We start from the raw sequence: 12114 nt of genomic DNA, 5'->3' as shown, positions 1-12114 counted from the left end.
GACTGATCCCCTGGTTTCATTTTTGAGCAAATATAAGTTTCATTTTACAGAAAACGAAAGTCAGTTTACACTGTCCTTATTCCAGGAAATCGTAGCCTGTGTTTTTCCTGAATAATGAAAGCATGAAAGCAATGCAAACATGAATTCTAACATATCCATGCTTTATGTTTTCTTTGTTGACAGTAAATTTTGTTCACAGTAAACTCCTATTCCAAATTTCAATTAGCTCCCTTGTTAAAGTGATGCTCTGTCCTTTACTTATTGATGGTTAACCCAATAATTGAAATAAACTGTAACCAACTAAAACGATAAGGTTGTTAACTGTTAAGTGGTTAATTGATTTGTCTTGTCTCTAGAGGGCAGTGTGACCCAAACGTTTGGCATTGTACAGAAGTCCTTGCGGTTGGTAGAATCTACCGGCGGTTTATAAACTGCGGCCTTCAGAAATGCGGCCCATATTTTCATACAGTAGTTTTATCACTACCAAGTATTCATTAATAAATGTTTAGTAAGTGCTTCTCCATGGTCAGATTCACAGTGGGTTCAGTACCTTCCAGCAGAAACAGTAAACGTAAAGCAGGTGCACACCTTCAAGGGGGCACACTTTACATTCACATAGCTTCAACTTTACAGACAGTAACCTAGGCCAAGGACTGATGGTACGGTCCTATTCTGTGCTACCATGCCCATATACAGTGGTAAAGTGTTGGCCGCACCAGTGGCGTAACTAGGAGCTCATGAAAAAAAAATTTGGGCCCCCTCAACAAATATATATATATGCTGTATGCTGATGCTGCTACTCACTCAGAAGTTCATGCGGCCTGCCTTGTGCCTTGGACTTCAAGTCCAAATTCCTGGCTCTGGTATTTTTAATGCACAGTTTTAGTTATTTACATTTTACTTAGCAAAAATATTGTAATATAATTATAACGACCTGGCAAGTGCACCCAATGGGGGGTAGTGAGGTGAGTGGTTGAGTTCATGTCATAGAGGGTTCCCCCACCCATCCATGCCATCGGCCCCAGTACACCTGTCCCCACTGTAGTTACATAAAAATACAGCTGTTTGTGTTTTATTAGTTTAGGCAGGCCATATTTACACATGTACTTTTAGTATTTGTATGAACACTAGAGCAAACATTTTTTGTAATTAATGCAGAAGTCCAAAGAGCTGTATGATCTGTATGATTTCTTTGTCGATTTATTAATGTAGCTTTTGACTTTTGCTTTAAGTTTGTTTGTTTGTTTATTGGGATTTTAATGTCATGTTTTACACTCTTGGTTACATTCATGACAGAAACGGTAGTTACTCATTACACAAGATTCATCAGTTCTCAAGGTTATATCGAACACAGTCATGGACAATTTAGTGTCTCCAATTCACCTCACTTGCACATCTTTGGACTGTGGGAGGAAACCGGAGCACCCAGAAAAAACCCACATGGACATGGGGAGAACATGCAAACGCCACACAGAAAGGACCCAGACTGCCCCAGCTGGGGATCAAACCCAGGACCTTCTTGCCTTGAGGCGACAGTGCTACCCACTGAGCTACCATGCCTGCTTTAAGTAATATAGTGGGGGGGGTTTATTTAGCTTTAAAATCCCAATCAGTATTAAGTTAGAATTAGTTATATTACATCAAAATGTATTTTTAAATTTTGTTCTTATATAAAATGAAAGTAATTAGAGGGGTAATCAGGTCAATGCCAGAAAACTAACTTTCATTTTGAATGGTGTGATAATTCACCTTCGTAAATGCTTTTCTCAGGTTCTTACTGGTCAGAAACTGTAGTGCACTGAAGTAAGATAGTGTCTATTTGCACACAGTGGCTCTCTCACTCTTCTATCACATTTCCCATGACTAACAGAGTAAGGAACTACAAGTAAATGAGCCTGCTGCTTTAGTAGCCTGTTATCCTATGCATTAGCAACCACCAGCAAGTTACACCAGTTCTCAGTCTGTCTGCTTTCTTCACTCTGGATCTCTGATGACTCTATTCTTTTTCCTTCTACTGTTAGCCAGAATGTCAGGGGCCACAGTGTCCGACAGCTTTAACGAATGCATCCAATTTTTCTACATGAATACACCGCCCAATGGCATCCGAGGGGACAACTTAAAAAAGATATGCCAGTGTTATGCCGATAAGCCTCGTTATGCTACACTGTATAACAGCAGTCAGCGTTTGGCTTTGTATTCAGCTTATACGTTTAAGAAATCAGATGGGCAGAGGAGGGCAGACACACCATGGATGTACGAACCACAGGTAGAATTTTTTGTTTTTTTTTTGGCTTTTTCGGTTATCAGTCACTGTGGTGTTTTTATTAACTGCCAATCTCTTGTGGGGTTTACTGTTTGGAAGATAGTCAAGCATTTTACAATGACTTTTGTACTGTAATAATAATAAACGTATGCAATACATCAGTTTCCACCCTTTCCAACCCTTTGTGGATATTTATGGATATACAGCCTGGTACAGGAAAGGTATTGCCTTTAAAGCATATTTTTAAAAAGCATTTTATGCAGTTGATTTATAGGTTAGATATTTCAACATTGGGTGTGGCTACAAATTCTGATTCTGATATTCAGAAGGGTGTTTACATACATTTTGCCATGTTGTGTTCAAACCCATATCTAAAGCTCTAAGTGTAAAAGCAAGCCACAGTGAGGAGTTTAAATAAGTACATCTGTCCAGCCAGTTCATTAATGATTCATGATTGATTTGTGCTAAAATAAATAAAAGTATTTTTTTTCATGCCTTTATAAATATTGCTTTGTGCACAGCAATGCCAAAACAGGAAAGGACCTTCCTTAAACTGCTGCTGCAAAGTTAGAGGCATATAATTTCCTTTATATAATTGATTTTTTACACAAGTTAGCAATCGTTGTGGCTGAAAGGCATGAATTAAAAAACTAGAAGGGGTGTCCCAATACTTTTGTACATACAGTGTTTGTATTTAATACTAATTAGGTACAGTTGCAATTTTAATCTTTTTTTTATCAGATGTCAAGTAATCAAAATGCTGTCTGTATGCGACATACAAGTTAGGATTTATCTTCAAATACGCAGTGTATTGTTTTTGATTTTAACAAACCAGTTTACTTCATGTGTAGTGTTCATCCTTACTAGTAGTTTGAAGCAGCTCATGCCTGGGAATGTGCCTCAGAAATGCTGAGTGGACAATTTCTTATGTTATATAAAGTTAAGATGATAATTGTACATGTAATTAAGATTAATAAATGGTTCAGGTTAATACATATTCTTGCTTCTGAGCATCTGTATGTGAACATATCTTTTATAATTCTTTTTATTTTTTCAATTATAATTAAATTGCCAAAGTTTAGGCTAAACTGTAAGTATTTTAAAATATTTCATATCTATTTTTTGTTCCACTTACTGCAGCTGGTCTCACAGGAGGAGAGCAGAAACATGCACATTCTAACCCTCAAAGATGAGACTGAGCCTCAGATCGAGAAAAGCCAGGCTTTGTTGGATGACTACGTTGATGCTGTGGAGTATGCACGTGGACAGCTGAACCCAGACCAGCACCAAGCTAATAATCAGGACAAAGCTTCTACTTATGCCCTCACTAATGTGGTGCCTCAGATCACTGACTTTACTGAAGGCTCGTGGGCAGACTATACGGAAAGAGTGAGACGACGGCTTAACAACTTCTGCAGAGGGGTGGCATACGTGGTAACAGGGGTGGCCATTTCTGGACTAACTATTCGAAGAGGTGGCAGAGACCGCATTGCTATACCTAAGTATCTGTGGTCAGCTTACTGCTGCCCTCACTATGATCGAAACTCACCTTATGAAGTCAGGTACATGTTTCCTTCCTATGCAGCCTATGGTCTTAATGAGATAGTAGGCCATACTGTTGTGGAGGTACCGTTAAAGGCACTAGAACATTTTCTGCAGAACCAAACAGAAATGGACAAAAATTTTAGCATATTCCTTAATGGTTGTGTTTCAGAAAACAAGTTTAAAAAGAGGAAAAGGAAGAGGAAATAGAAGCTTTTTATATCACATTGTTGTCTAAATGAGAGCAAGAACAAGTAAATAAAAATGAATGGCTCATAATAAGATGTTAATCAGTTTGAGTGTTTTTTAACTGGTGTTACTGGGTCTTGTTTGTTTGCTTATTAGAATTTTAATGTTATGTTTTACACTTTGGTTACATTCATGACAGGAACGGTAGTTATTCATTAAACAAGCTTTATCAGTTCACACAAGGTTACATCGAACACAGTCTTGTATGATTTTAGTGTCTCCAGTTCACCTCACTTGCATGTCTTTGGACTATGGGAGGAAATCAGAGCTCCCGGAGGAAACCCATGCAGACACTGGGAGAAAATGCAAACTCCACCTGGGGATCGAAGCCAGGATCTTGCTGTGAGGTGACAGTGCTACCCTCTTAGCCACCGTGCCGCCCTTACTGGGTCTTAACAGTCCTAAATTATTAAACACAACCTTCCATTAGCAACACTAATTTCACAAGCACATAATCTGCAAGAAGCTGTAATGTCTCATGCCATATAATGAGATACAGCCATAGACTCTAGAATTGTACTAGAGGGATGCAAAGACATAACATCTGTACTTATTTTTTTACCCATTCTTGTTTAAAGATCAGAATCAAGTCCAGGCCTGTAGCAGTAAATTACCCAGAGTCATTATAGTTGTGATGTTTAAAAAAATCTTCATTTAAATTTTTTATTGTAGTTGTATTTTTAAGCCTTAATCAGCCTGTTGGTTATGCTGTGCATGTTTAAGTTGATTGTACTGATTTTAGATTTTTTTTTTTTGGCACTTTTGGCACAATTTTATTATTATTTGAAACCAGATACGTATGTACTTTTTCCTTAAAGAATGATAAACACAATCCCTTGCCGGCTACCACTGTTCACACAATGCTACAAGTTAGAATTTTTGTAAAGCACAGGTTTAATAAAAAGTTCTTCATAGTTTACTAAAAGTTGTTCACAGCTTTCATTTTACTTTTTATTGTTTATAATAACCTATTCTATTTCATACCTTAAAAAACCAAGTTAGACTGCATCAGTTGGAATCAAATTTGCCTTTCTGATTTGCATGCAAAAGTAGATTACAGTGTAGCGTTCCTAGTATTAAGAGTCAAACACAGTAAGGCAGCAGACACTTGCTCAAATAAGAAACATAAAACAGATACATGTAAATATATATTGCTGTTTTGTCATCTGCTTTATTTGATTACTTTTGCATCATGGTAACAATTCGGCCAAAGGTTTTTCTTCTTGTTGGTGCTACATTGCTTCTTGTTGGAGTGTCTGTGAAAGCTACGGTGGAGGTATCTCTGTCACCAGGATGCAGAGAGTTTCTGTACATGGGCACAGCTCCACTGGGACTGGAAGACCACTCACTGGTTATGATCTGCCAGTGCTACAAAAACAAGCCCCGCTACGTCACCCTGTACAATACCAAGGATCACATCCCAGTTTACTCTGCCTACACCTTTAAACACTCTGACGGTGAGATTAAGGTAGACATCCCCTGGATGTATGAGCCCCAGGTAAGCAAATTTTTACAATAATAGTATTTTAGGTTATGCATTTTATATATGCTGTCAGTGGAAGATAGTATTTTTTGTTGATTTAAGTTAACTAATTTCAAAAGCAACCTTTCCTAAAGAGTTGACAAAGTGGAAATAATACTCTCGTGAATTAATCTGTGTGTCGCTTTGTGTTTTACTGAGCAGCTGTCACCCACCTCCAACACAGGTGAGATGCAGCAGTTTCCACCTGGCTACATGCACAAGAACTTTGATGAAATGCAAGCTGTTCTGGAGGACTACACAAATGCTGTTCTCTATGAAAGAGCACAGTTGAACCCCGATGAGCACCAGGCCCACCCCGATGACAAAGCAGCAACGTACACACTGACTAATGTGGTACCACAGGTGAGCGAGTTCCACAGAGGAATGTGGAAGCAACAGGAGCAAATCATTCGCCAAAGACTTAACAAGACTTACTACGCTTTCAATGACAAGGAGAAAAGCCAGATCCTGGAGGTGCCTGTACCGAAGCTTGAGGAATTCCTAAAGGCATCTGGCTTTGTCAACAAAAATTTTAAAATATTTCAGAATGACTGCATGTCCTTCTGATCTGTACTAGATCTGTCAAGTCAGGCTTTTACTTTGCTTTTGAAATATACATTAGTTTGAAAACTGTATTCCTTACTAATAATGTCAATTTAATAGGACATATCTAATTTATTAATTTATTAATTTAGTCAATCAAGAAATTTGCAGATTTACTTTGAATGTAAACATATGTTGCTGCACACTGTATATACTGATTTATTCCCATGACATACTATTTGAGTATGTTATAAAGTCCTAGAGTTTATCATCCTTATTTTTATATAGCCTTCATTTTAACACTATATCTCAATATTATTACTAGTGCTTTTTGCTTTATCATTAAAACTTTTGAGTAAAACCTTTCATGTTGTTGTGTGACTCTATATAGAATTAAAGATTAAAGCTTTAATATAAGATAACTTTAATAGACGTAAATATTATGTGCTTATATAAAAATAATTATTTCATCAGAAATGACATGTAACCAATCTGTTGTGTAAAGCTATTCTCTTATCGGATTAGAATGACACTTGAAAGCTTGCAAATGGTCTAAATTGCTGCTAGGTGTAAGTGACTAAAAGCCAGATTTACACTGGTCTTATAAGATAATTACCTGTCACACTATAGAGGTTTATTTAAAAATATCTAGTCTAATTTTATGACACATTATGCAATACCATGTTGACTTAGTGTCAAATTATTCGATAAGATTCTTTAATGACAGACCTACCACTACACCTTCATGTCAACCACATTGACACAATAGTTGAATTGTCATGTACAATTACAACAAGATTTAACAAGCAAAGTGTTAATGAATGGATTAAAGAGAAGAACATGAAATGTCCACACATTAAAGAGAACATTATTTAGGAAGAATATTTTATCACATATTAGCATATGGACACTTGGGTGGTGCAGCGGGGTCGACTGGCTCGGTGTCTACACAGACAGAATAGGCTATGTCTGAGGAGAGGGGGCTGACTGAAGTCTTGTGATGGAGTGGCGCCCTGTTCATGGGATTCCTGCCCGGCATCCAGTGTTTCCCGGTGGAATCTGACCAGCCACAACCCTGACAAGGATAAAGCAGCTAATGAAAAATGAAAGGAAATATTAGTATCTGTGGTAGTTGCTATGCCATTATAAGTAGGCTCAGGCTAACCTGTTTATTTTGGTATGTATCACTGTAAGCTGGTATTTTTAATGATCACTCATTTACACTACACTACAATATATTAAAGTCACAATGTTCTATAGTCACCCTCTGTCATCCTCCTATAGATAGATAGATAGATAGATAGATAGATAGATAGATAGATAGATAGATAGATAGATAGATAGATAGACAGACAGACAGACAGACAGACAGACAGACAGACAGACAGACAGACAGACAGACAGACAGACAGACAGAGACAGACAGACAGACAGATAAATAAATCACTTTATTAATCCCAGAGGGAAAGTCAAGTATTACAACAGCTCAAGCTACAATAGAAAAAAGTATTAAGTAAATAAAAGACTCAGTTCAAAATTATTAATTAAATAGGCTAAAGGTGCATATGAAATATTAAGTAAGTATTGCAGTACAATGTTGTTGGGAATAAATATATATGCAATATGTAATATAATAGAAAAATTACAAAAGTGTCTTGGCATTAAATGTCCAGAGATGTGCAATGACATAAACAGAGTGACAGATCATGCTTCATGAGTCTGTCCTAATAGTCCTGGTATTAACTCAGTGAATATTGGTGGATTTTGGTGGACATTGGTGATCTACTGGTGGATTTTTCAAAAATTTATGACAATGCCAGAGCATTTTTGTAGATTGTCATTGGTCGAAACAGCACTAAGGGTGCATGTAACATTGTGCACTCTAAGATCACTGATCCTTAATCACAACCAAAAAATCTTTTGTAATGAGCAAAGTTGGCTGCAACAGCAAAATCGGGTTGCCTATCTCACAGTCTAATGCCAACTTTAAGTGAACAGGAGATTGTGTGATGCCCTGCCGTATTTCGCTTGTCCTCCCCCGTGTGCATTTCTATGATATGACTAATGTGCTGCTCTGTAGTGTCAAAGTCATTTAGGGTGCATGGTTTAAACAGCATTTGGCAGAGTGTTCCAAGTTTTTGCAAAATCAAACCTTCTGTACTACACAGAATTCAAAACTTAGGTCCAAATGCATTTCAAATTTAAAATACATAGTAAATACGGGAAACAATTAGCAGGAAAAGCCGGACAGGAGTCTGGACTGTCAGTAGTTTAGTGATGGGTAAGAACGATAATGATCGCCTTGGCCTCAGTATAAGGAGTATAATTAGAATTTATAATATTCCATATTACATATTAAACCATCCCTTAGATCTACTAGTCTTTCAGCAGCGTAGTTATATCAACAGTCAAATACAGTTTGCTTACGATTAAATAAAACCAAACAAATGAACATTTGCCTCTGATTAAGGTTGAAGCAAGACATTGTAAGCTTTGCCTATCACAAAAGAGCAAATACATCTTATACTACATTAGTCTAGCTTGACGACAGTAGAGTTCAGCTAGCAGACTTCACATACACCTCTGTAATTTTACCAGTAAAAATATTCAAATATTATAAATAATAATAATATTATTTACAAAAAAGAAATGCTCATTGTGCCTTATGTACAACCCGAAATCAGAAAATATTGGGTCAGTATGGAAAATGCAAATACAGAATGCTGCGTTTCTTATATTTACTTTTATTTACTTTTGACTTTTATTTCATTGCAGACAGTATGAACTCAAAATATTTCATGTTTTGTCAGGTCAACTTCATTTAATCTGTTAATATTCATCCATCCCTGTGTTTCAGGTCTGCAACCCATTCTAAATAAACTCATCCTTATTTTAATGAGGATTGATTCCAACATTGCTATATGGCACAGTTCTTACACCGGATGCCCTTACTGACACAAACCTCCTATTAATCTGGGCTTGGGACCAGCACTAAGTTGCACTGATATACACCGATCAGCCATAACATTAAATGACTCACTGTCCATTTTATCAGCTCCACTTACCATATAGAAGCACTTTGTAGTTCTACAATTACTGACTGTAGTCCATCTGTTTCTCTGCATGCTTTGTTAGCACTCTTTCATGCTGTTCTTCAATGGTCAGGACTCTCCCAGGACCACTACAGAGCAGGTATTATTTGGGTGGTGGATCATTCTCAGCACTGCAGTGACACTGACATGGTGGTGGTGTGTTAGTGTGTGTTGTGCTGGTATGAGTGGATAACACACAGCAGTGCTGATGGAGTTTTTAAACACCTCACTGTCACTGCTGGACTAAGAATAGTCCACCAACCAAAAATATATCCAGCCAACAGCGCCCTGTGGGCAGCGTCCTGTGACCACCGATGAAGGTCTAGAAGATGACCAACTCAAACAGCAGCAATAGATGAGCAATCATCTCTGACTTTACATCTACAATGTGGACCAACTAGGTAGGACTGTCTAATAGAGTGGACAGTAAGTGGACACGGTATTTAAAAACTCCAGCAGCACTGCTGTGTCTGATCCACTCACACCACCACCATGTCAGTGTCATTGCAGTGCTGAAATTATCCACCACCTAAATAATACCTGCTCTGTGGTGGTCCTGTGGGGGTCCTGACCATTGAAGAACAGGGTGAAAACAGGTTTAAAAAAGTATGTACAGAAACAGATGGACTACAGTTAATAATTGTAGAACTTCAAAGTGTTTCGTAATGGTAAGTGGAGCTGATAAAATAGACAGTGAGCTTAGAAACAAGGAGGTGATTTTAATGTTATGGCTGATCAGTGTATGTCCCCACAATGGCTAGTTTCATGTTATGCCATGCACCTTATGTATTTGTGATCCTGGCCCAAGTTTTAAACCCCCAGCACTCAGGTGTATATAACAGGTGTATATAAAATAAATTATATGCCTCCAAGTTTGTCACAACGGTTTGGGGAAGGCCTTGACCTGTGCACAAACCAAGGTCCATAAACACTTTGTTTGACAAGTTTGGCATAAGGAAACTCTAGCACTCTGTACAGAGCCCTAATCTCAACCCTAGTGAACACCTTTAGGATGAATTGAAGTTGAAACTGAGGGACAAAGACTTGTCCTGATGTATGTCTTAGACACACTGCCAGTCTCACAGTAGCATGGATTAAACAGTCAATTTACATTTTGCTTAAGATAACATAAAACCCCCACCAATTAACATTTGCCTTTAAATTACCCCTCTGATAAAGGCTGAAAGAGGACAGTCATTGTGTGGTCCATCTGCCTATCATAAGAGAGCAAAAACATTGTATACTACATCAGTCTAGCTTGACTACAGTAGAGACAGTAGAGAGTCCAGCTAGCAGACTTCACATACATTCTAATACTAAAGTTAAATTATTTAAATAATATTACTCACTGAAAATTAGAAAAGAGCTGCTCATCATGAGAAACACTTTCTCAAACTTTGCTTTATGTACGTTTTTATTTCAGTTGTTCCTTTTGCCCATGTTCATACAGGCTGCAGTCGTGGATGACTTTAACCATGTTGATCGTTGTAAGGACTCGCTGTTCAGGGGCACCCCACCTCGAGGCTACCTCAAAAAATCCCTGAAGAAGATCTGCCAACGTTATGAGGGTGCTCCACGCTTTGTTACGCTCTATGACGCCCAGAAGCACATTCCTGTCTACTCTGCCTACACGTTTAAGAAATCAGATGGGGAGAAAAGTGTGGACTTTCCTTGGATGTTTGAACCTCAGGTGAGTGTGCCTGAAACTGCTGTGCATGCATTTAAGGAACGTTTTAGTTTTTTTTTTTATCTAGCCTCTATTTACAGCTTCCTTGGCATTCTATCAATTATCACACAACAGTTTAATTTATTTGTTAGAATTTTACGGTCATGTTTTACACTTTGTTTACATTCATCACAGGGCAGGTAGTTACTGGTTACACGATTCATCACTTTAAATTCAACTTTACAGCAACACATCACAGACATCTTTGTATTTCAAATTCACCTAAATTACATGTTTTTGGACTGCTGGAGGACACCAGAGCTCCCAGAGAAAACCCATACAGACACGGGGAGAACATAAAACTCCTCACAGAAAGCACTCACACCACTCTACCTGGGAATCAAACCCAGGACCTTCTCGCTACCCACTGAACCACTACGTCTAAGGGTACATTCTGCATTCAGAACACAAACAATTTTTCTTACAATTTTAGTATTACAACTTGTACACTACACTAGTTAGTTACAGGTTTTTTTAAATGTTGACACTTGAATGAATACAAGCTCTAAAATCATACATTATATAAGTTTAGCTTAATATGACATTTATTTTAATATTTTATATTCATTTTAACCATCTGTCTTTATGTGCATAGTTGGCATCTGACGATGCCAGTGGTGACATGCAGCCCTTTACCCAGTACTCCTATATGGCCAACAATTTTGAAGATTCACAGGCTGTGCTAGAGGACTACACAGATATGATCCGATATGAGCGTGGCCAGCTCAATCCAGACCAGCACCAGTCAAACCCGTTGGACAAAGTTGCTACTTACACCCTAACCAACGTGGTGCCACAAATTAAAGAGTTCAGCAACGGACCCTGGGCTGCACACCAGCAACTCATACGAAAGCGGCTCAACAACTATTGCCATGGAAAGGCCTACATCATCACAGGGGTCACAACCTCCGGCAGCATGATCCGGCATAATAACCTGGACCGTGTGGCCATTCCTGAGTACATGTGGACTGCCTACTGCTGCACTGAATACGACCGTAATGCACCTTATTCTGAGCGCTACAAATTCCCAGCGTTTGGTGCCTATGGACTAAACGATCGTGTTAACAATAACCTGTTAGAGGTTCCTGTTAAAAACCTGGAGAATTTCCTGAGGAACCGAATGGAAGTAGACAAGAACTTCCAGATCTTCTATAATGACTGCATGTCTGACCATTAA

At 38.2% G+C, this 12114-nt stretch overlaps 3 protein-coding genes across 3 annotated transcripts; all 3 read left to right on the top strand.

The window, feature by feature from the left end:
• The first annotated feature begins 2026 nt into the window (after window positions 1–2026).
• si:dkey-85k7.11 (endonuclease domain-containing 1 protein) lies at window positions 2027–4015 on the top strand. Its single transcript, XM_062993584.1, has 2 exons — window positions 2027–2266; window positions 3404–4015. Exons 1-2 carry the CDS (start codon window positions 2027–2029, stop codon window positions 4013–4015), a joined length of 852 nt encoding a protein of 283 aa, XP_062849654.1.
• A 1231-nt stretch (window positions 4016–5246) lies between these two features.
• On the top strand, window positions 5247–6143 carry LOC134311933 (endonuclease domain-containing 1 protein-like). The gene is made up of 2 exons (XM_062993583.1): window positions 5247–5552; window positions 5739–6143. The coding sequence occupies exons 1-2, from the start codon at window positions 5247–5249 to the stop codon at window positions 6141–6143; spliced, it is 711 nt and encodes a 236-aa protein (XP_062849653.1).
• Window positions 6144–10649: 4506 nt separating this feature from the next.
• si:dkey-85k7.10 (endonuclease domain-containing 1 protein) lies at window positions 10650–12114 on the top strand. The gene is made up of 2 exons (XM_062993582.1): window positions 10650–10901; window positions 11533–12114. The coding sequence occupies exons 1-2, from the start codon at window positions 10650–10652 to the stop codon at window positions 12112–12114; spliced, it is 834 nt and encodes a 277-aa protein (XP_062849652.1).

The sequence above is a fragment of the Trichomycterus rosablanca genome, chromosome 4, assembly GCF_030014385.1.
Source record: "Trichomycterus rosablanca isolate fTriRos1 chromosome 4, fTriRos1.hap1, whole genome shotgun sequence".
Classification (NCBI taxonomy): Eukaryota; Metazoa; Chordata; class Actinopteri; order Siluriformes; family Trichomycteridae; genus Trichomycterus; species Trichomycterus rosablanca.
This window is presented reverse-complemented; position numbering and strand designations above follow the sequence as displayed.